This window comes from Nanorana parkeri, unplaced genomic scaffold (genome assembly GCF_000935625.1).
Source record: "Nanorana parkeri isolate BGI_ZX_2015 unplaced genomic scaffold, ASM93562v1 scaffold1746, whole genome shotgun sequence".
Lineage (NCBI taxonomy): Eukaryota > Metazoa > Chordata > Amphibia > Anura > Dicroglossidae > Nanorana > Nanorana parkeri.
The window spans coordinates 261,281-285,904 of record NW_017308014.1 but is presented as its reverse complement, the minus strand read 5'-3'; the positions used below and the strand labels follow the sequence as shown (position 1 = coordinate 285,904).

Here is a 24,624-nt window from a genome sequence, read left to right as displayed (position 1 = left end):
GGGGGGGCTTTACATTTGGTTCTGCCCTCTGCGGTTAGAATGAGTCACACTTTAATGATCACACATATTGTTAACTCCTTCATGGCACACCCAGCGTTACCACACAACCCCAAAAGCCCCATGGCTTTGTGGGGTCTCACCAGGGTAGCAGATTTTGCCTTGTACACACATGCGATGACTCACCGGCCCAAGAGTGAGGAGGAGACTCAGCCCAAGTGATTCCGTCAGGTAACGAAGGGAAGGGGGAGGAGTCTATGTCCGTGACGTCACCGGACTCCTCCCTCCTTCCCTTCGTTACCCATCACGGACAACTACATCACCCGACTCCTCCCCCCTTCCCTTCGTTAGCCGACAGAGCCACTCGGGGGAGGAGTCCAGTGACGTCGATGTCCGTGACGTCACTGGATCTCCGACGGAAGACCCGGAAGCCGGCGGAGAGGTGAGTAACTTTGATCGATCAAAATAATTTTGATCGATCAAAGAAATTAACGATTTATTGACGGCACACCAGAAAATATCTCACGGCACACTAGTGTGCCGCGGCACAGTGGTTGAAAAACACTGCGCTAAGGTATTGCTTTACTACACCACCCTAGGACTCAATATACCGGCAACAATCTCGCTGCAACCCCAGAGGAGGAAGCGGAGCTATAGGAGCTCTTACCACATTGCGAGACGTCTGTCTTTGTTTTAGAAGCTGCCCCTCTCTCTCCTGCATCTCCAACATGGCTTTCAGAGAAAGTCCCTTGCTATGAGCTGCCCACGCTTGAGCAGATGGACTCGTTTGTCCGCTCTGCTGGATGAGTTTCAGAAGCAGTTCCTGTTGCTGGCGGCACTGAAAGAGAAGACGAGAAAAACGTTACGCAGCTGAGATCAGTTAAGACAAGAGGCAGGGAAAAGTGGACGTGGTCCATGACCTCACCTGCTTCCTTCTGTACATCTCCTCCTCCTGGTCTCTCCTCTTCTGTTCCTCTTGTCTCCTTTTCTCTTCCCTCCTCTTCCTCTCCTCCTCCTCACGCTTAGCCCTGAGTTCTGCGTCTCTGCGCTCCTGCAACTGTAACAGAATTAATAAACAGCGTTTCCCAATGTTGGAGTATAAGGCCCCATTCACACACGAATCGGCCGGCACGTACAGCTCCGTGCTGCGCGCTGGGCCGTACCAAGCAGCAGCCGGGAAGGACAGGTGCTGCGTGTGATTAGTATGCAGCCCCCGTCCTTCTCTATGGGGCTACACGGCCGTACGCTGCACGTCCGCAGGGGTGCGGGTGAACGTATTCATACGCCGCCAGAATGGATCCTGTATGCGTCCCGGCCAGAAAACCTGCACCCCTACGGACCTGCAGTTGAGGTAAGCGTAGGGGGGCGTACGGCCGTGTAGCCCCATAGAGAAGGACGGGGGCTGCGTATTAATCACCGGCAGCTGCTTGGTACGGAGCTGTACGTGCAGGCCGATTCGTGTGTGAATGGGGCCTTACGCAGCAAGACAAATGGTGCAAGCTTTGAAGCTGAAGTTTTATCTGCTTATATTTTGCCTTTCCTGGCTCCCTCCGCTCATCAACAGCTTCCTGAAAACATCACAACATCCTACCTCAGCATGCATCTCCAGAGCCCTCGGCACTGACACAAGCAGTGGGCGGGCTCTTGGGAGCAGTGATGCAAATATCAAAATACCTTGATGGTATGGAGTGGGCATGTCTAGGCAGAATGCATTTGCATGCAGACCACTCTGGATGCCATTAGTATGCAAAAGAGTAAAGGAAAGAAAGTGTGAAGAGAGACGATTGCTGATTCTACTAAGATCTTCTACAATGGTCTGCACAGATTGATTGAAAGATGATAAACTGGTTTACAGTGTAATTTCTGTATTTTTCACATCTTCAATCCCGTAATCAGGATAGGTCAATGGAGAAAAGTCGTCGCTCTGCTGTTTGGGATCATCGTGTGACCACCAATTGTCAGAAAGAACATTACAGGTACACCTAGTGGCTATAATGTGCCGAGAGTCAGGTTCGTATAGCTGTTCACTATGTGAACGGTTTATAAAATCCCCCCCCATAGTGTTTATGGCTGCGACCATACAGTTCAGTCTCGAGTCTTTGCTAGGTGCTTTCTACAATACTGCAGGTTGTTTTGTGGTGCCAGTGCTAACATTTTACAAATTCTGCCAGAGATGTGTAAACATGGGAGCACAACTGAAGTTAGAAGGCATATCTGTAGATGGGATAAGGGGTAATGGTGGCACAGTGTCATTATTACACAGTTCTATCCATTCCCTCTGATATATCATTGCTGATCACACCAATATCAAACATTACCTTCTGTTGCAGTTGCAGCTGCTCCAATATTGGCCCCTGAGATACAGCTGTGACTGGCAGGTCCCACAGACTGGTGTCCGCACCTTGGAAGAAAGAACATATTGTGAGGGGTGAAGGATAGAGAAGATGAGATACGGCAATAAAGAACAGGAGGGCAGTTATGTCACAACAATTACCCTGCTTTCCATGGCTAGAGAAACAGTCTCTGTCCTTCCAGACAGCTGAGAACCCGGGCTGACTTTACTGCTGCAGAACAGGTCAGAGAACTTTCACTGCTGAATCAGAGAGAATGATATAGAGAGCCTACCTGCAGTCGATGAGTTTGAGGTATTCAGATCCCATAAGGATCCAGTGTCTGGCACAGAGAGAGATCTGTTCATAGAGGGAAGGAGGGTAGCATCGGAACCTCTGTAAGAGAATGGGGGTTGTGAGATCACCAGAAAAATGACAGCCAAAAAAAAAGAGCGACTCCAAATGACAGAACCTTGACTGGCTGGGGTAAGTAAACAAAACAGGCAATGTGGATTCATAACTGCCGATCAGATCCCTACGGTGGGGCCAGGGAATCTCGGCCATATCACCCAGGATCCCCGCTGACTAGTGAAAAAATAGAAGGCACTGGGGGATCTGTCATGTTATACGGCCCTGGCAGTGCTTATACTAGTCAATGACAAACGTTTGGCTGATTATGGTGTACTGCCAATTTGTTTTGCGAACTGCAAGCAGGCTGGGTTCAGGTCAACCCAACGCTCAACCCTAATTATGAATGGCCATAATGGGTGCCTATGACCAGGGCGCGCGCACGCACGCACGCACGCACGCACGCACACACACACACACACACACACACACACACACACTTCTATGGCAGAACTATAAAAAGAAAAAGAAAATAAATCATTTATTGCACTTTTAGGCCCAATTTGTGCAGTCATTCCTTCCCTGCACGTTTCATTGTAAATTTGGTTCTCAGTCTCTTTGCTTTGGCGCTAGGTCACTGCACACAAACTAGAAACTATTTTTACCACAAAAAGGCAGCAAAGAAATAAAAAATAAAAAAAAAAGGTAACAAATATCGATGTAGAAAAATATCTGCATGTTGTTACAGTTTCCAAAAAAGTGTTGCCGTGTTGTGCTACGCCATCCCTATGCATCCTTACCCCCCATAGCCAGCTTGACCTGCAGTGTTTTACCACTAAAGCAGTCTAGATACCTGGACTTTGAAGGGTTCAGTTGCTGGAGGAACAGTGTCAATTGCTGCTGCTGCTGTGGAGTCAGATCTCCGGATTTCTGCTGGGAGGAGTACGGCTGTCTGTAAGCAGGAGACACAACCGTGTCATCATATAGCAATGGTGATCCGATCTGAGGGTTACTGTGGTCAGTGTACACATGGGTCGGGAGAGACAGACAAGAGAATGGTAGAGAAGCAGATGAGAGGAGAGCAGACTAGAGCTTATGTGATACCGGAAGGGACAGCATACCGAGGACAGAGAAAACAAGCCAAGTTCATCCGCTCTGCACACACCGTTCATTAGGTTGAAGCAACATTCACATGAATCCCCAATCCTCAGTAGCACATACTTTCCTCCTTTCCCTCGCTCCATTCAGCCGCTGGGGTTAAAGAAAACACCCGGTACTTCCAGGAATGGTGGGACATGTAACTCACTAGCTCTCCTGACATCGCTGGTGTTTGGTGATTGGCCCAGCGATGACACATGGGCAGCGCTTCAATTTGGCTTCCATCCCTCACTGAATGGAGTGATGGAGAAATGAAGGAAAAAAACTTAAAGAGGAGAACTATGAGGGGGGTGCTTCTCACTCACCTCATAGTTCTAGTCGACCTGTGACAATGAGACTGTCACAGTTCGGCTCAGTAGATCGGGAGGTGAGCGAACACATACCAGCGTTCGCTCACCTCTCGATCCTGTCACAGCTCTCTGCCGTGACAGGGGAGGGGCTGGATTCCCCCCTCCGATCCACCAGCGCTGACTGGCGGAACAGACAGGGGAGGAGGCGGGTACAGCTGGCTCTGCCTTTAGATAGGCAGAGCCAGCTGTCAGTCACGCAGCTGGGCGGATCCCGGCACAATTGTCGGGATCCGCTTCAGCTGCTCGCGGTATACTAAGCCTAGGGTGACGGGAGGACGCTAGTTTGTGTCCTCCCGTTACCCTAAGGAGAACTATGGGGAAAAGACTTAACCCCATAGTTCTCCTTTAATATGAGCTGCTGGGGACGAGAGTATTAAAGCGACTAAGATATATAAATGGGGAAGGGAAGGTTTTCAAGGTATAAAATTAGTAACACAAAACGTATTCAATTCACACGGTGGGTCCCGTTATAATTGATAGCAAAAACACAAAAGTTCCCCAAAGGGGGATCCCACCATGGTTACAAAGTGTAGAACAAAAATTATCGTAGAAAATGAATTTATTTTTAGATATATTAAAATGTATACGCATCACAGAAAGTGCAAGTGGATGTAAACATCAACTTTTTCAATAATCGATTATAATCGATTATGTCGATTAGTTGTTGCAGCCCTATCTGAGATTTAGAGTTTACAGATATTCAACACCACGGAAAATAGGTATACAAGCATCCCAGGGGCGCACCTTATTTATATAATTGTTCTTATGAATAGAAATGTATGTTTATATCCACTTGCACTTTCTATGATACCAGCCGAGAGCAGTCATATATGTGATGTTTATATGCTTGTTTGGTCTTTTTGATACGTATACATTTTAATATATCTAAAAATAAATTAATTTTCTACGATCATTTTTGTTCTACACCTTTGTAACCATGGTGGGATCCCCCTTTGGGGAACTTTTGCGTTTTTGCCGAGTATTAAAGTGACCCGCCTGCTTTGCCGTGTATGAACCGAACACACGTTTGTTTCACGTTTGTTTTAAGGAGAAAAAAAAAAAAGAAAGTGTCAGGTGCCCCAGTTGACTGCAATGGGCTCTACCCACCAATATCCGACAGAACCCGGAGTTCTATGTGGATTGAATACGTCACCTGCCAAGTAGTTGCAGCAGATACTGATGTTGCAGCTGTTGGTAGAGGGCGAGCTCCTGCTGTTTCTTCAGGCACTGCTGATCAATGTTACCCTACGAGAGAAGATGACAGTTCAGAAACCGGGGGAATACAGAATGGGGTGTAAAAGTGTGACCGGGGGAAGACGCATGACTTATCGATGGATTATAAATATATAAAAGAAACCATCAGACGAACTATCATTTGCTTGCGCTCCCATATTCTGATGATTGCTGAGGAGTTAAACCCATAACCACAATGGAGGGAATCAAAACTGGAGCAGACAAAACCCGGAGCAGATTTGCACTGCAGCCAATCAGCATCTCTCTTTCATTTTCAAATCTTACCTGAGCAAACTGAAGAGAGATGCTGATTGGTTGTCATGGGCAACTTCTCCAGATTATGTTTTCTCCAGTTTTGATAAATTCCCCCCAGTGTATTTGAAGCAATGACAGATTCCCATTAAAGCTTAACGCAAAACCCCATACTACTCTTGCAGTGGGGCTCCCCATACCTCAGCCTTCCCGCCCCTGTGGACTGCAAGGGGTTAAATGCTTGTTTTCATCTAGGGTACCGTTAAATGCAGTTTTAATGCCCAAGGCTTCCTCCTCTCCCTGTGACCGGCCCCCCAAAGCCGCACTCTGACATCACAATGTGGGACCCTGCATTGTCAGGACACCGCGTACACGCCCACAACCTGGAGCACTGCAGACTATCGGAGAGCGAGGGATGAGTCAAGTGAAAATGACTTTTTTGGGTACCCAACACAAAAGTCTTCCTTACAGTGTAGAGGAGAAGCCCCGCTGCAAGGGTAGTTTAGATGGGGATGGGATTCCCCCTCTCTAGAGAGATCTCCAATCACCTTCTGTTGTGTCTACAGGACTGGAGAGGAATGGAAATGTACAAAATGGGACACACATAGCAGGCAAAGAAAACACTAACTGGGGATTTTACCCGTATCCTATTCCATCCAAAATAAAAGAAAAGTCTTTCGTTTAGGATTCCTTTAAAGATGGAATTCCTAGCATTGTGTTAACATTTTAAAGACTTTGTAATATTTATATGTGAGCAGCCATATTGACTCGACATACTGGCTCTGCTTTGCAGCTCCTTCTCGCAGTACAAGTCTATCAGTCGGGTGACCCATTAAAAACAATGCACCCCCTGTGTGGTGGGTATCTCATCTCAGCGGGCTTTTAACACTCCGGCAATAGTCAATGTAGTGGCAAATCTACAAACCTCTACATCAAATTCAATAGAAACATGAAGAGCAAGCATGTAAAAATGTGTAAGTCACGCGGTAACTTTCCTTATAACAGCGCCATGTTCTGTATTTGGTGCCCTTATTATAGAATGAAATGCAACTTACCAGTAAGGGTGGTGGGGAGGGCCCAGGAGCGAAGGGAACCCGTCCCCACATCTTGATGACCTCACCAAGGGGCTGGAAGCCTTCGTCACATCCTCTCTTCACTAACAGTGACATGGTAAAGTACCCGGCTTGGCACCATTCAGCCATTTCCTGCGTACTGAATGGACCTGCAGGGGGGAAGATGGGCGAGTTAGAGGGCAGTGTGCCATACAAAACCTCCTATACCTTTCCTCTCCCCCAAGGAAATATTTGTGTCCCAGGTTACCTACCTTGGATCTCCGCCTGAGGGTCTTTGTAGAACCATTTCATGGCAGCCTCGTGGCTTAGGGGCAGAGCAGCAGCACTGTGAGAGCGGGTGGAAGAAAAGCCATCTTCCTCCAGGGAAGAATCCTGCAAAGAAGCCACCAACTTCTCCGCTTCCTGTCACATGAGAGCGCAGAGTCAGGCATGAGGTGAGAAAAGTCTGGGAGGGTACAGAATAGAATCAGGCACATGTACAGGGGACAGAGTCATGGTGGTGCCAAGAGGACGAGGCCAGGAGCAGTGGGGGCACTATAAGGGCAAAGGCAGATTAGTAGGGGCATTGCGGCATCCTGAGGACAGAGTGGCAGGGGAGCGGCGTGGCTGAATGGTGGGGAAAACCTAATGGGAGCACCTGAGGGTGAGGGCAGAATGCTAACACTAGGGAAGGGAGTGTGTGAGGTATGAAGCAAGGTGGGGTATGAAGCAAAGGACATCCCTAGGAAAGTTTGGAGCCAGATCTAGAGAAAAGGGTAATGTCCGGGGGAATACCTAGGGTGGGCAGAGTTGGGGATGTTCAATGTAAGGCAATGTAAGAGCTGGGAACAGAGGAGAGGCAGAGTTGGAGACATATAGAGGGTGCCATTGAGACACGGAGACATTAAGAAGAGGGTGAGAGAGTCAGAGAATTGAAGCCGTACAGACTGACTTACCTGCTGGAAATGCTTCATGCCTTCGTCTTCCTCTGGATCCCCCACAGAGAATTCAGTAGCAGCAATGGGGGGACTAGAGGAAGGAGGTGGCAGAGAGGACAGGGGGGAAGGAACAAAGGGTCCAGGGTCTCCGCCTGAAAAAATGAGGAAAAGCAATTAAAATAGTTCAAACTCCAAATCAGCACCAGCAGCACACCGGCAGTGACTAGCCCTTTTCTCACCGTCATCATCTGAGAGCGGAGTCTGCTCGCTGGGAATCGCACTTTCTCCTTCAGGGGCTGAGGAAATATCGGGACATCGCTCACTCTCCATCTCCCCGAACAGCCCCGATGCCCACAGAGGATTGGACGGGTCAGGAGAGGTAGAGGAAGGCTCCTGGAAAAGTTCTTCAGAGAGGGCCGACAGGTCTTCACCTATGGGAGCGCAGCATTAATGTCCAATTCTAGGTGAAGAAACCTCACAGCATTTCAACCAATATACCAGTCTATAGAGTGTGCAGCCTAGTTATAAAAAACTGGCACCATGAATGCCAATACAAAAGGAATGTCATCTCTTAGAAAACCCAAACGCTTGAAAACTTGTCAATGCAAACCTGCTGCTATACCAAGCCGCCATTCAGAACAGAGACAGTCCTGCAAAATCCCTCAAGATCTGGAGTACCCCTCCCCAGCTACAAATATGGTTCTTATTGGTTTCAGGGATTGTTTCCATCTTGGACCGATGCCTACTCACAGCTGGATGCACCCGAGCAGCAGAACCCCACAGACTTCTATAGGGCTTTGCTGCCTAGTTTTAAAAATATGAATAGGAGTTTACATATAAGCTGTCATTAGATATGCACTGCTCTGCTTCCTGCTCTGCACTGCCACACACTGGTTGTGCTTTAATGCTCCCCATTGAAAACAATGCACCCCTTGTTATAACAGTAAAGAATCACCGGGTTTACAAATCTCTATATTTTTTACAGTAAAAATTAGGCATGCACCGATACCGGTATTTGGTACCGAGTACCGATAATTTTTTTCCGTACTCGCCGATACCAATTGCCGAGTACCCGAAGTCCCATTCAGGAAGCCAGGTGGCGTGTAAAGACTCGCCACCTGGCTTCCTGATTAGCCGGGAATCGTGTAAAGAATCGCCACCCGGCTTCCCGATTAACAAGAAAGTCCCCTCTTACCTTAGTTTGTGTAGCCTGTCACCCCCGGTGCCTCTCCAGGGAGAATGCAGCCTTCCTCCGGTACCCAGCCATAGCCATCTTGCCGGCCAATCAGGAAGCCGGGCGCCATGTAACGGCTCAACGCCCAGCTTTCTGAGTGGCCGGGAGGCCGGCTCCATGCTCTCGTCATGAGATGATGAGGGAGCATGAAGCCAGCTTCCCGGCTCTGGCTGGGTACCGGAGGAAGGCTGCATTCTCCCTGGAGAGGCACCGGGGGTGACAGGCTGCACATACTAAGGTAACCTTACCTCACGAGGCCAGCTTCCCGACCAATGAAGAAGCCGGGCAGCTCGTCATTACACGCTGCCCGGTTTCCCGATTGGCCGGGAAGTGGGCTGCATGCTCTCTCATCACAAGTGACGAGAGAGCATGGAGCTGCTTCCCGGCCAATCGGGAAACCGGGCAGCGTGTAATGAGGTGCTGCCCGGCTTCCCGATACCGGAAGTACTCATGCTAGGCATCGGAGCATTTAGGCGAGTACGAGTACTCACCCAAATACTCGGAATCGGCACCGATATCGATACTAGTATCGGCATCAGTGCATCCCTAGTAAAAATGATAGGCAAGCATGTACAAATGCTCCGTAAAGCATGCAGTGCCCTATAATGAAGGCCCCAGCAGTAGGAAGCAAAGAAAAATACCCCAAACTTCCAAGTATGGGTGATCATGTGACTCCCTCCCATGTTACAATACTGATGCTTGCCTGCTGAGGCACCTCAGCTCTGTGTAAGCTCCAAGTTCCTGCCCAGAGGCTGGACATTAGAAAGAGAGCTTGGGTGGCAGGCAATACAGTGACACTGGTCACCCTTTACAGTACAGGGACGCCACAACCTGATATTATATCACAGAGGTGGTATGGCACTGCTGCGGTTCGTATGTCCACTCACCGTTATGCTTGTCTCCCGTGCTGTCCGCCTGATCCTCCTCTTCGTCGTCCTCCACCCCCTGGAACTCCAGTTCCTGCTCCTCCAGAATGGTCTCCTTGGGGTTTTTCTGGAACACAAGACACGGCAATCAATCAGAAGCCGTTTAATAGGACAATTGCCCCACCCCTTCCCACGACAAATGACATATAACCGCTCCCAACAAATAACCCATAGCAACCAGTGCTCCCCAACACGGGTGACATCATTATCCTGCTAACAAACCAAATAGAGGAGAGTCCAACATATCTTAAAGAAATATCCAAAATAAAAACCCCACCCAAGTGTACGTAAAATAGATGTAAAACACGCTGGCGCGGTGTAATGGCCTGTGTGACATTATGTGTTGGGGAAATGCACCCTTGCTGATGACTTTCTATTTTCTCTCCTTGTCTTGCCTCAAAGCAGCATGATGTGCGTAAAAGGCCAATCGCCAGGCACCGCTACTGTGACATGGGGGCAGTGAGAGAATGCCGAGTGACTAGGACCTTACACTTGGCCTCTTCACTCCTGCAGGTGAACAAGGTGGTGATGGTAAGGGGAGTATTTAGGTGCTCTGGATGCTTTGCAAGTTCACGTTAATTGGTTTATCCAACTTAACAATTCCACTAGAGAGATTTCCCCTTCCTCGTGTCCCCACTAGAGAGATTTCCCCTTCCTTCTGGTGCCCCCACTAGAGAGATTTCCCCTTTCTCGTGTCCCCACTAGAGACATTTCCCCTTCCTTCTGGTGTCCCCACTAGAGACATTTCCCCTTCCTTCTGGTGTCCCCACTAGAGACATTTCCCCTTCCTTCTGGTGTCCCCACTAGAGACATTTCCCCTTCCTTCTGGTGTCCCCACTAGAGATTTCCCCTTCCTTCTGGTGTCCCCACTAGAGAGATTTGCCCTTCCTACTCGTGTCCCCACCAGAGAGATTTCCGCATGGCGTGGTGCTCCCATTACCTTGAAAGAGAAGAAGGCCCCGGAGGAGTCGAAGGTTCCCATCTCATCATCCTCATCCTCCATACACCATTCAGGAAGGCCGTCCCTCTCATCCTCACGTGCGCCATCTGAACTTCGTGTTCTACGCTGTGTTGAAGTGCCTTCCTCCAGCACCGCCTCGAAATCGAACTTTCGGCGCCGGTCACCGTGTTCTCTCCAGCCGGCGGAGCGGGGAGCCTCTGAGTGGGATAAGGAGAATCAGTGACCATCATGGTACAAGAACACGCGGTACAGACTGGACAGGAAGGTAGCGCGACAGACCTGCTCCTGCTCCCGCACCCCCTCCAGGGCTGGTAGACCTCCAACGGTCATCCCTCCGAGACACAGCCAGCCTCCAATTCCCATCCTCGTCTTCCTCCTGCCCATCGCGCAACGTGCGCCAATTATCACTGTCTGAGCGTGCAAATTCCTTCCGTGAAGCGGCCGGCTCCTCAAACCCGACTCGCACTGCAAAAGAAAAGGCTTGCGACTAAACCTAATCGTATATCTCTGGTACAAAGTCTGTCACATGTGAGGTGCTGGAGGGGTGCGGGCACATACTAAGCCAGTCAGGACCAAGTCTCTGCACAACGCTTTACATACGTGTAGAAAATGTTCACATATATTGTAATACATGTTCAAGCTGGACAACTGCATCTCTCTGCGGCCGGACCTGACTCTACTGTGCTGCCCAAACACTTAGGCCCCATTCACACTGAGCGATTCGCAAATCGGGCGTTTGTCGCGCGATTTGCATTTTGCACGATGTCGCGCAAATGCTTGCATTGAGCAAGCTAGAATCGCTGCAAAATCCGGTCCAAAAAAGGGTCCTGCTGTAGCGACGCTCGACCCGCGATGGACAGAGCCTTACTGCCATGCATTGGAGAGCGATATCGCGCGGTAAATAGCCGCGATATTGCGGGAATTGCCGTGCGATAAAAATCGCTGTGTGAATGGGGCCTTAGGGCTTGTTCACATGATTTTCTGGTCCAGATCTGGAGACGCGGTGCTATGCATGCAGTGCGTTTTTGATGTGTACCAGTTAGATTGAGGCTGTCAGTATGTTAGCTGCAGTGCGTTTGACGCGTTTGTGCATTTCCGGACCGGACAAAACGTGACATGCTGTATTTTTTCTGTTCGGACCGGAACGTAGCCCATATAACACACAGGGATACATTGGGATGCATTTTGGGTGCATGAGCCGACGGATCTGGTCCGGACAGAATCCAGACGTCGTGTGAACAAGCCCTTAGTGAGGAAAACAATGATTTGCTCCCCTGCAGGTCTATAATTTTTTATCATCGGTGTATATTAAATGACGAGACAGAATATCAACCAAAACTCCAGAGAAGTCACATGATACAAATGTTATAATGGAGTTGCAGTTCAGTACAATGAGTATTTGATCCCCAAGCAGAACATGACTTCGTACTTAGTGGATAAAACTCTTGTTGGGGAGCAGAGGGGAGATGTTTCCTGGGGGAACCCTTGTTGGCGAGCACAGAGGTGAGACATTTCCTGGGGGAACCCTTGTTGGGGAGCACAGAGGTGAGACATTTCCTGGGGGAACCCTTGTTGGCGAGCAACAGAAACAGCCCCAAAGCATAATGTTTCTACCTCCGGGCTGGACTGTAGGGACGGTGTTCTGAGGGTCATAGTCGGCATTTTTCTTCCTCCAGACACGGCAAGTCGAGTTCATGCCAAAGAGCTCAATTTTGGTGTCATGTGACCGCCGCACTGTCTCCCCAATCCTTCTCTGAATCATTTAGATGTTCATTGGCAGACTTCAGACAGGCCTGTACATGGGCCTTCCTGAGGAGGGGGACGGGCCTGTACCTCGGGTTACTGGCGATCATGCCAGTCCCCTCAAATGCAGGGCTTCCTGTCCTTTCCAGACCACACTAACCACGGAAACCATTCTGTGGCAGCGTGGTCAGTTTGGGTCCCTGTGTTCATTCCACGAATGATGACGTGACGCTGTGCATGGTATAAATGTAGTTTCCTAGTCAAGTTGGTAACGTCCCCGGCTGACAAGCAGTCTGCTAAGCCATGGAGAGAAGGACTGACAGCAGATCCTACCCGTAGACCAGTTGCAGGTTCATTTTGATTCTCTGCCCCCAGATCTCAGAGAGGGACTAGACCAGTCATGCCACTGCAAGACAACAGAAGGCTTTTGGGAAATTTGGGGTATATGGTGTGCTTAAGGAAACGGTCAAGACTGCTACAATGCCAGTAGAGATTAAATAAAAGAAGTATCAGGCTGGAGCAGAGGAGGGAGGATGACATACCAGCTTCTCTCCGGACGGGCTTCTCAAATCTTCTTTCCCCTCTGAAATAAAAAAAGAAAAAAGGAGATTAGAGGCGCTTCTATCACAGCCAAGAACAGATAGGGATTAAGCAGAACAATTTGGGGGGTTTACAGTGGGGCTCCCCCAGAACAGCAAGAGTTAAAATAAGTGCAGACCTCCCCTTTCTGTTGCCCCGAGATGTGAGCGGGTTCTCTGCATCCCCCCCTTACAATGTATGATTGCTGATCATATTCCACAAAGGACCTTGTGGAAAGCCTTCCCAGAAGAGTGGAGGCTCTTATATCCTCAAGAAAGGGGGGCAACTCCATATTAATGGCCACGGGTGGAGGCAGCTCCATAGCGACGCCCATGGATTTGGAATGGAATATACAACAAGCTCATACAGATGCGAGTCAGCTATCCGCAGGCTTTTGACCACATGGAGTACGTTTTAATGATGTCTGTTGGCTCAGCGTGGGGAACCTTCCATTACATCACATAGTATTTTATAGGAGTAGCTCACCTGTCATCCCAGCTCTGACTCCGGTGTATTTCCCGTGCTCCACGGCCAAATCCGGGTTCTGCTTCCTCCAAAGGACGCTGGAATACAGCCGGATCGCCGCGGCCACGGCCTGGGGAAAAGCATGTATTGTGAAACAAAGGACTGCGACAGGCTGATACCAGATCAAATTCCGGTACTTACACTGCTAAATGTACACTTCACCATTTCCTAGACCCAACTTGTTTTGCATCAGACTGGATGCTGCATTGTGCCCAAATACTACCTCCACCGGGTAATGCTCTGACCTCCACATGGGTCAGGATCATGTGACCGCTCCTACCCCCCTCGATACCATAGGTCTGAAGGATTGGTCCAGGAAAAAGAATTGCATCCCTCGTTATGTAGCAAAAAACAGAGAAAGTGGGGCTTTTAAGGTGTCACTCTAGGCATGGAGAACATCTAATTCTTACGCATATAACTCTTAGAAATCCATTTTTATTTTACTTAATAAATACCGATAAAAAAGCTCCAATGTATAAGCCCATTGGTTTCACATCCACATCAATTTCCTAAACATAATACAATCTGAAATCACCATAGGCATATAGCCTCCCTGGACCACACGGCCACATTCTTGGCATCAGGCAATTGTTGAGTTCATTGTACATGTCAAACACATGTCAAAATGTCTTGCATCGATGCACCGCCAAACGCGTCGAAGTCTGGACCCACGGTGCATCGATGCAAGACATTTTGACATGTGTTTGACATGTACAATGAACTCAACAATTGCCTGATGCCAAGAATGTGGCCGTGTGGTCCAGGGAGGCTATATGCCTATGGTGATTTCAGATTGTATTATGTTTAGGAAATTGATGTGGATGTGAAACCAATGGGCTTATACATTGGCGCTTTTTTATCGGTATTTATTAAGTAAAATAAAAATGAATTTCTAAGCGTTATATGCTCTCCATGCCTAGAGTGACACTTTAAAAGCCCCACTTTCTCTGTTTTTTGCTTCAATTTAAATTAGGGGTGTGGTGTCCTGTTCCCCCTGGTGGCTCAGAACCATATTTTGTGTATCCCTCGTTATGGGGGGTTCCCTGCTCTGCTTAAACATCAATGTCAACCTTTACATTACACTGCGTGCTTAGTATGTGAAGGAGTCTTCCTGTCCTCACATTACAGGGAAAGGAAGCCATATCAGCATTAAACCTAAAACATTGTGTGTAAAACCGATGTATGTTCCAAGTCATGTGACAGCCGGGGCGGACAAATTCATATAGAATTCAGAAGGCAGCAGGAGTTTTAGGAGCTTCACTGACAACTAAATAAAACCTTAGTTAGGCGCCAGCTGTGGTTTTTGAGGAGCATTGCCCCGCGGGCTCTGGGGATTTGTCCAGCCCTATGCGATGGTTACCACCATAAAACCAAAATCAGAAAAGATCATCATCCTCCATTCTCTTCTAGGCACTAAGCAAATTGTGACGTCTGATCCCTTCCAACAGTATCGCTCACAATTGGAGGAACAGCTACCTCAGTGACCATCTTCAGATGGGGAATATATTTCTTCTGTGCCCTCCGACAAGAAAAAAATAAATAATCATACCCCTTCCACGTGCTGTGCCACGGCCTCTTGGTGCCCCTGCAGTAGGTGGCGCTGCGCCCTTTCCCATCAGCCTTAGGACCGGGACGCTATTCACCGACATCGAGAAGTTCCTCTGCAGAGAGATAGAGATGTGAGTGATGGATCCCACTGTATACATACACAGAGCTGCACTTCATCAATCCCCAAAACAGGAGAAGCACAAAGCACCTTACATTTCTACTTGTAACCAAAAGGTGACAATCCCCCCCAGCTGTATGTCTGCAGTGCCCAATGAATCTGGGTTTTCCCCTTCCCCGTCGTCTGCCATTATCCTTTCTTCCACCTGACCTCTCCTATACCGAGCTCCAGCCTGTGTGATTACAAATCCCCCTCTCTTTATAGAGAACGCGCAAAACCTCCAAATCAGATGGATGGGATCTTAAATGTTCAGTGTTCTTTATAATAAAATGCACTTATCCTTTATGCCCCTTTGACCTGAGCGAACCTACCCTCCCATTTTCCAGATGTACATTTACCTCGACCCAACAGTACCAATCCCCATGATTGTTTACATCCAGGTCCCCATCAGGCAACCGTCACCTCAATGACCCCTTCTTTGTCAGGCAACCGTCACCTCAATGACCCTTCTAAGTCAGTCAGGCAACCGTCACCTCAATGACCCTTCTATGTCAGGCAACAGTCACCTCAATGACCCTTCTATGTCAGGCAACCGTCACCTCAATGACCCTTCTATGTCGGGCAACCGTCACCTCAATGACCCTTCTATGTCGGGCAACCGTCACCTCAATGACCCTTCTAGATAATGAACTGCAATCTCTTCTCTTTGTGTAAGTTTACTTCAGCATTATATAGTGTTCCTCTCTATATGATGGTAGCAGTTCAGATCACGGTTCTTTACTTGGAAGTTGCTGCACAACTTACTGCGAGCCGAAAGTGAGCTACCCAGCAACACCCTCCTGTCCTCCACATCTCCCATATACAACCCAGCAAGTGTGAATCCCATTCGATATCTGCTGAATAACCAGATATAGGACACCGTTGCTCACCTGCTCATCCTCTGTAAGAGGCAGAAGAGCCAAAGGCTGCAGGGGCTCCTCATTCAGAATCACAGCAAACTCCTTGTCTTGCATCTCATCTGGAACCTGCAGAACACAAAAGGGTTAAACATGGAAACTAATGGGGGGTCAGTCTATCCATAGAAAAGGGGGATTCTACAATGCACGAATGGTATGATGACTTCTCATGAGATGCCTGTGCACCTTCCAGCGGGGGCACAATGAAGATACACCAGGAGAGTCTCTCTCTCTCTATGATATCTGAATGTCATTCATCATAAACAATGCAAGCTGGACTTGTAAGGGGCACTAATGCTCCAATGCATGGTTTATTTAAAAGATCCCAGAGATGTAATATACATTTTATATTGCAGATATAAGACCTCTCATATCTGTAATCATACTGCATGGATGCTTTACTATAGACCTGAAATCAGAATACTATTGTGTCTCTTTGAATGGTTCCCCTGCAGCCTTCCCCTACATATGGGATCCCCACTGCACAAATATATGGTAATGACTCCTTAGAGCAGTGGTTCTCAACCTTTCTATGGCCGGGACCCCTTGGTGACATTTGGCAAGTGGTGGTGACCCCCAACCGTAAAATTTAGGGATGCACCAATACTAGTATCTGTGTGGGCTCTCAGGTGGCTAGTGGGACTCTCTGGTGGCATCCAGTGCAGCCTCTGTGGTGCCCAGTGCAGGCTCTGTGGTGATCAAGCACTCACCTCCCCTCACTCCTGCCTGCTCCCCTCTCTCTGATCCTCTCCGGCCGCTGCAGCGCCATCTAGGAGTACTGACACAGCTGCGCTAGATGGAGGCTGAGGAGCCTTTTACCTAGAGCAGCACAAGGCATGTGGGGACCCCCTCAACTGTGGGTTACAACCCACTTTTGGGTCGCGACCCACAGGTTGGGAACCACTGCCTTAGACCTTTGCACTCGTGTAGAAGAATGCTACTTGTGTATGGTTTACACTGATGGATGTCTTCTGCAGGGTATCAATCGGCATCTATGTACTTATAAGATGTATTTTTACAATTGTAGACCCAGTATCTCCTGAAGAAGTAGACCTTTGGTACAATAAATGTGTAGAGTACAAGCCTTCCACCAATTAATGTTTTCCTACCTACCTACCTGATACAAAAGGTAATAATTGTTTGGATTGAGTTATTGGAGAAAGTAAAGGGCAGTTATGTTGAGATGAGATAGGCTTACCTGAAGAGATGGGTTTTTAAGGATCGCCTAAAGGTGGGCAGCGTAGGAGATAGGCGGACAGAATGGGGTAAGTAGTTCCAGAGGATGGGGGACACTCTGGAGAAGTCCTGGAGGCGAGCATGGAAGGAGGTAATGAGAGAGCTAGAGGTCTTGAAAGGGGCGTATGAGCTCAGAGGCAGACTGAACCCGCTCTGAGCTCCTCTAAACCTGGAAGGAAGTGCCTTCTGCCGCGGCCCTGGGGATTCCCCGTCTACAGCTGCACATAAGCAAAGGGAAGAGATGCTGTGACGTCATGGGCCTTATATGATCACATGGCTATAACTGATCAATGACACTGATCGAATATGGCCATAGAAGGTCTATGGTGTCACCACAAGTATCTCCCCCCCTTTGCAAGGGATGTGGGTTTGGAGCTCAGGATCGGACTGGACCGGAACCCATCACCAATTAAGAATATTTCAAGTGACACTAAACTCACGAGCAAAACCTAAAAAATCCATCCAAGTCCCTGAACTCTGACTCTTATTTGTGTATCACTCGGCTGTAGATCCTCCAATCATCTCTGAATTGGTGCCGACACTGTCCTTCCTTCTGGAGGATGACTACTTGTGTTCCCCATGGTCCCTGTGTGTGTTGTAAAGTAGTCACCGCTCCAAGCTCCCCCCCTAGGATGGACTACAATCTCATGTTTAGTTTACTCATTTGTACTGAGATTGTAGTCCATCCCGGGAGCGAGCTTGGAGCGGTGACTACTTTACAACACACACAGGGACCATGGAGAACAGACGTAGCCCCGCCCCTCCTGCAGCACAAGGCATGTGGGGACCCCCTCAACTGTGGGTTACAACCCACTTTTGGGTCGCGACCCACAGGTTGGGAACCACTGCCTTAGACCTTTGCACTCGTGTAGAAGAATGCTACTTGTGTATGGTTTACACTGATGGATGTCTTCTGCAGGGTATCAATCGGCATCTATGTACTTATAAGATGTATTTTTACAATTGTAGACCCAGTATCTCCTGAAGAAGTAGACCTTTGGTACAATAAATGTGTAGAGTACAAGCCTTCCACCAATTAATGTTTTCCTACCTACCTACCTGATACAAAAGGTAATAATTGTTTGGATTGAGTTATTGGAGAAAGTAAAGGGCAGTTATGTTGAGATGAGATAGGCTTACCTGAAGAGATGGGTTTTTAAGGATCGCCTAAAGGTGGGCAGCGTAGGAGATAGGCGGACAGAATGGGGTAAGTAGTTCCAGAGGATGGGGGACACTCTGGAGAAGTCCTGGAGGCGAGCATGGAAGGAGGTAATGAGAGAGCTAGAGGTCTTGAAAGGGGCGTATGAGCTCAGAGGCAGACTGAACCCGCTCTGAGCTCCTCTAAACCTGGAAGGAAGTGCCTTCTGCCGCGGCCCTGGGGATTCCCCGTCTACAGCTGCACATAAGCAAAGGGAAGAGATGCTGTGACGTCATGGGCCTTATATGATCACATGGCTATAACTGATCAATGACACTGATCGAATATGGCCATAGAAGGTCTATGGTGTCACCACAAGTATCTCCCCCCCTTTGCAAGGGATGTGGGTTTGGAGCTCAGGATCGGACTGGACCGGAACCCATCACCAATTAAGAATATTTCAAGTGACACTAAACTCACGAGCAAAACCTAAAAAATCCATCCAAGTCCCTGAACTCTGACTCTTATTTGTGTATCACTCGGCTGTAGATCCTCCAATCATCTCTGAATTGGTGCCGACACTGTCCTTCCTTCTGGAGGATGACTACTTGTGTTCCCCATGGTCCCTGTGTGTGTTGTAAAGTAGTCACCGCTCCAAGCTCCCCCCCTAGGATGGACTACAATCTCATGTTTAGTTTACTCATTTGTACTGAGATTGTAGTCCATCCCGGGAGCGAGCTTGGAGCGGTGACTACTTTACAACACACACAGGGACCATGGAGAACAGACGTAGCCCCGCCCCTCCAGAAGGAAGGACAGTGTCAGATGATTGGGGGATCTACAGCCGAGTGATACACAAATAAGATACATTGTTGTTCAGGGACTGGAATGTATTTGTTAGATTTATCTCCGGAGTTTAGTGTCACTTTAATCTGCAGACCACCAGGGGACAGGAAGACTCACCTTGTTCTCTTTTACATAAAGTGCCAACATCTCCTCTCTTCCATAGCGATACTCCGCCAGTTTATACTTTGGCATAGCGGGGGAGGGAGGAGGGGAAGCAATAGACCCCCCACTGGATAGTGCACGGAGCCTGGGGAGAGAATGGAGAGAAGCGTTACCACTGAGCCACATCTAGGAGACCGGCAACGTGTTCATATTAATAGAGAATAAAACTGGTATCCGCAGGATCAGCAAAAACTTCATCAAACCTAAAACACACTTCAAATCAAACCATATAAAAAAAAAAAATGAACCCTATATACCCCATTACCCCCAGAATGCATCTCAGCCACATAGGCTGTGGCGAGGGAACATACTCCGAGGGCTCATTCACACCACATCCAGATCTTCTCCAGACCAGACTGTTTCCAGACCCAAAACACATCCTAATGTATCCCTATGCTATTTCTGGCCTCTGTTCACACCAGCGCAGTCCATTCCAGACCAAACCAGACAAATACCGCAGGTCTCATTCCATCTGGTCTGGAATGCACTGGAACTGTCGGCAAGTTCACACCATTTTCCGGACCAGATCTGGGCTGGACAATGGTGGGATCTTGCCCTGAAGGTCACATTTGTGTCATTTTCAGCCGTAATGACTGGACGTGGGACAAGTATATGTGACGTTTATGGATACATCTAAAAATAATTGCCATTTTTACAGAGGTGTGTCGACGGTTTATATTCACTGTATGTTTACTAGGGAGGCTCCGATACCATTTTATCCAGACTGTGACCGATACTTCTCCCCCAGTACTCGCCCATACCAATTACTGATGCCTTTTATTTAAGTGTCATGTGACAGTTTCTAAACAATACAGACTAATGATTTTAGGACAGCGGTGGAGCTCCAGGTTCTGGTCCCAACTGTAACCACTGAGACCCTGGTAGTTCTGCCACTGACTACAAATCCCAGCAATACATTATACAGCAATGCAGAATAATACCATCAGCTATACAGGACTACAAATCCCAGCAATACATTATACAGCAATGCAGAATAATACCATGAGCTATAGAGGACTACAAATCCCAGAAATACATTATACAGCAATGCCGAATAATACCATCAGCTATACAGGACTACAAATCCCAGAAATACATTATACAGCAATGCCGAATACTACAATCAGCTATAGGGGACTACAAATCCCAGAAATACATTATACAGCAATGCCGAATAATACCATCAGCTATACAGGACTACAAATCCCAGCAATACATTATACAGCAATGCAGAATAATACCATCAGCTATACAGGACTACAAATCCCAGAAATACATTATACAGCAATGCCGAATACTACCATCAGCTATACAGGACTACAAATCCCAGAAATACATTATACAGCAATGCAGAATAATACCATCAGCTATACAGGACTACAAATCCCAGAAATACATTATACAGCAATGCAGAATACGACCATCAGCTATAGCGGACTATAAATCCCAGCAATACATTATACAGCAATTCAGAATACAACCATCCGCTATAGAGGACAACAAATCCCAGCAATGCAGAATAATATGAAGCTACATACTCTGGGATCTCAGGGGGGCTGTGCGGAGTCTCAAGGGTGGCATGGTTCCAGTAAGGAGGAGGAGATGTGCAGGCCGGTGCTGTAAACATGAGCCTTATGGTTCAGTGGAAGACTGCAGAGGTGCTCAGCAAGCATGGGAGCTCAGGCAGCTGCTTCCATTCAAAAATGTAAAGTTTAGTATCGGGACATTTTCTTTTTTTTAACAGGTAAAGTATCGGGACATTTTCACCAGTACTCATGAAAATGCCCGGTATGGGTGCCTCCCAAATGCTTCCTCTAATCAAGTTTTAGGGGGTTGGGTGTTAAGTAATCTTTAGGCTTAAAATGAGGATTTTAACAAAATTGTCTCTGGCGGAGAAAGTGTTAAGCCTGGGTTCACACCTAGGCGTATTGCAAAAGCGTGTCTGTCGCGATTCGCGGTAAAAAAGTCGCGCGACCGTCGCGCGATTCCAAAGGCTACTTGGCTGTATCCCAATGGAAAACGCAATATACAAAACGGCCGAAAGTAGTACCTGGACCTTTTCAGGCGTGGCCCGTTTTGTAGGGCGTTAGGGACGGGCGGAAATACGCCAAGGTGGGAACGAGGGCATTGACTACAATGCTATTTATTTTTTTGACCGTTTTGTAGAGCGTTCGTCGAGCGTAGAACGCGCTACAAAACGGTCAGGTGTGAACCCAGGCTAAAGCTTAACATTCAGGCAGATATAAGAGACAGTAATGAATGCAGTAATGTATCACTTAAACATCAAAGAAGGAATTTATGACTCAAGCTGTAACATTTTAGTAAATCCGTCTTGTCAGTTCAGCATGACCTCGCTGTGATAAAATGAATATATGTACCCCGCAGCTTAACTATGGTAGTAGGCAGCCCGATTGTCTAAAATCGGTCTCTGGTGGCCATCCCCCACCTGTGACAAAGGGCCTGAGATACGTCAAGGTGAAGGGACCGTCCTCTGGGGTGTCCAGATGGTGACAACTGAGGAAGTCTGCCCGTGGCCTGGGAAGTGCACGGTGGCCGAGGACAGATTGTGAGGCTCAGGCCAAGCCAGAATCAGGTCCGCTTTGTTTTGTTGCCCCCTTGATGGTTGATAGGGACTCCCTGAACAACTGACCTTAAACCCTCAGATTTTTTAACTCTACCCCAAAATTTAGTGTTTCAGCAGCCATGATGTGATCTTCAGGTACCTGGAATATGAAATAAGACACAGTCAATTACTTAGCCAATAACATTACCCCCCCGCCCGAAATCCTAAAACTCCCCCACGCAAGACTCCCTGACACTCAACATGACAGAAGCACAATTATTGAATGCTTTACTGGCCAAAAGGGAACCTGTGGTCATGACTCTTGGCCAGTAATTCATTTGCATCTGTCCAGGCAGAATGCAGACAATCTCATACAACTCTGCCATACGCACACATTCCCACACCTTTCATTCCTTTACAGTACAGAAACACACACAAATCCAGGGAGCTCCTCACTTCCTGTAGTGAGCTGACAACACTGCCTCTGCTGTACTGAAATCCCAACCAATGCCCCCCACACCACTACAAAACCATGACGTCACTTCCCCCCTCGTCTTTTATAACCACCCATTCTATGGGCCACCTTGGAGATGAGCACAAAGCAGGCAGCAGTGCCGTCACAGTCTATGCATGCATACATTGATATCAATACATGCTGCTGACTCGACTCGTATGAGATGGTCCACATACTACCCCTGAAAGGGCTCTTGGGAGATGTAGATCTGGGGGTGGGTTTAGATCAATGAGAATGGAGTCTCCCAGAATTTTACAAGCCTGGTGATACCATTACGCACAGTTATAAAAGCCATCACACTAAAGGAAGTGTTTTAAAGGTGAATTGCAGGGAAATGTATACCCTTACAGTGCAGGAGGAGCCCAGCTTCAAGGGTCTTATTTCCCCATGCTCATTTTTGCCTAGGGCAGGACAAATCCCAAGAGCCGGGTAGCCAACACTCTTTAAAAATGGCAGCTGGTGCCTAACTTGAGGTTCTCTACCTGTTGTTAATGGGGCTCCTAAAAGATCCTGCTGGACAGACTGGCTTCTGAGTTCAGTATTGTCCACCCTGGTCTAAGCTACCAGTAAAAAAAAAAATCACATTTACTCACCTCATCCCTTGCATGCAACCGGTTCCCCGCAGCCTCTTCCCTATGGTGCTCTGGCTGGTGGTCACAGTTGTGATGTCATCGCATACAATGCAGGAACAGCAGTCTTGCACTGTGAGAACGGAGGGGGCCCATCCACAAAGTGGCATCACAAGGGGGGTGCTGCCCGCACCCAGGTGCCACCATTGGAGGGGTGACACCAAAATGACTAACAGTCCTTTTGGTGTCACCCCCTCTGAAAAGTCAGGCACTCGGTCATTGACCGAGGGGACCCGGCGGCATACCTCATCTTGCCGGGTGAACGCCCCCTCCTCTGCCAGTGCCCATGACCAAGATGGCCACCGGCAGGCGTCAATAAGATAGTCGCGCACACACACGTGGCGACGCCAAGGCATTTTTTTTTGACAAAGAGAAGAGCTGAGCGTGGGGTGCCTGAGGGTACGTTCACAACCCCGAGCATCAGAGAGAAGAGCTGAGCGTTGGGTGCTGGAGGTCCCGTCCACAACCCAGAGAGAAGAGCTGAGCGTTGGGTGCTGGAGGTCCCGTCCACAACCCAGAGAGAAGAGCTGAGCGTTGGGTGCTGGAGGTCCCGTCCACAACCCCGAGAGAAGAGCTGAGCGTTTCATACTGGAGCTCCCATCCACAACCCCGAGCATCAGAGAGAAGAGCTGAGCGTTGCATGCTGGAGGTCCCATCCACAACCCCGAGCATCAGAGAGAAGAGCTGAGCGTTGCATGCTGGAGGTCCCATCCACAACCCCGAGCATCAGAGAGAAGAGCTGAGCGTTGCATGCTGGAGGTCCCATCCACAACCCCGAGCATCAGAGAGAAGAGCTGAGAGTTCAGCTTCAGACGTACATTTAGGTCATGCCTGGACATAAAGTGGGTTATTTATTTAGAGTTATTTTAGGTCCGTTTTATATTTGTCTGGAGTTTTACTTTAAGTCTGCTGAAACCGGACTCCACGAGCAGTCTTGTGCACACCTGTTCAGCATCACCCGGTGTCATCGGGTTACAATGCCGGCATTACATGAATGGCTGCCAAGCCTGTTTTCAGATATTAATAGGCCGCGCACAACGGCTGAGCTATGTGCAATACAAACATCGTACGGGGCTGGACCGTTACTAGGAGAGAGGATGAAAGAAAGGGGAGCGCAAAGGACAGATGGGATCTGCAGGCACAGAAAGGGTAAGGGCTCAGTCACACTAGATGCAGTGCGTTCCGGCCCGATTTTGGCCGGAACGCACTGCCTCGCTTTTTAGTGGGGTAGGAGGGGGCGTGGCGGGCCATTCAAGTTATTGGGGTCGTAGCCACGCCCCCCGGCCGC

At 48.4% G+C, this 24,624-nt stretch overlaps 1 protein-coding gene across 1 annotated transcript in view; it reads right to left on the bottom strand.

Annotated features, from left to right (window-relative positions):
- Positions 1-22,335, bottom strand: part of GIGYF1 (GRB10 interacting GYF protein 1) — a 26,266-nt gene extending 3,931 nt beyond the window's left edge. The window contains exons 1-20 of the mRNA XM_018571378.1: positions 22,309-22,335; positions 19,915-19,922; positions 19,586-19,715; positions 16,222-16,317; positions 15,176-15,287; positions 13,588-13,696; positions 13,065-13,105; positions 11,059-11,244; positions 10,759-10,976; positions 9,780-9,885; positions 7,898-8,083; positions 7,677-7,810; positions 6,993-7,143; positions 6,724-6,890; positions 5,337-5,428; positions 3,529-3,627; positions 2,623-2,723; positions 2,316-2,398; positions 923-1,054; positions 665-835 (exon numbers count right to left, since the gene is read on the bottom strand). Of these exons, the coding sequence (XP_018426880.1) occupies positions 665-835; positions 923-1,054; positions 2,316-2,398; positions 2,623-2,723; positions 3,529-3,627; positions 5,337-5,428; positions 6,724-6,890; positions 6,993-7,143; positions 7,677-7,810; positions 7,898-8,083; positions 9,780-9,885; positions 10,759-10,976; positions 11,059-11,244; positions 13,065-13,105; positions 13,588-13,696; positions 15,176-15,287; positions 16,222-16,317; positions 19,586-19,715; positions 19,915-19,922; positions 22,309-22,335 (2,349 nt within the window). The remainder of the gene's footprint in view (positions 1-664; positions 836-922; positions 1,055-2,315; positions 2,399-2,622; positions 2,724-3,528; positions 3,628-5,336; positions 5,429-6,723; positions 6,891-6,992; positions 7,144-7,676; positions 7,811-7,897; positions 8,084-9,779; positions 9,886-10,758; positions 10,977-11,058; positions 11,245-13,064; positions 13,106-13,587; positions 13,697-15,175; positions 15,288-16,221; positions 16,318-19,585; positions 19,716-19,914; positions 19,923-22,308) is intronic.
- Positions 22,336-24,624: the final 2,289 nt, after the last annotated feature.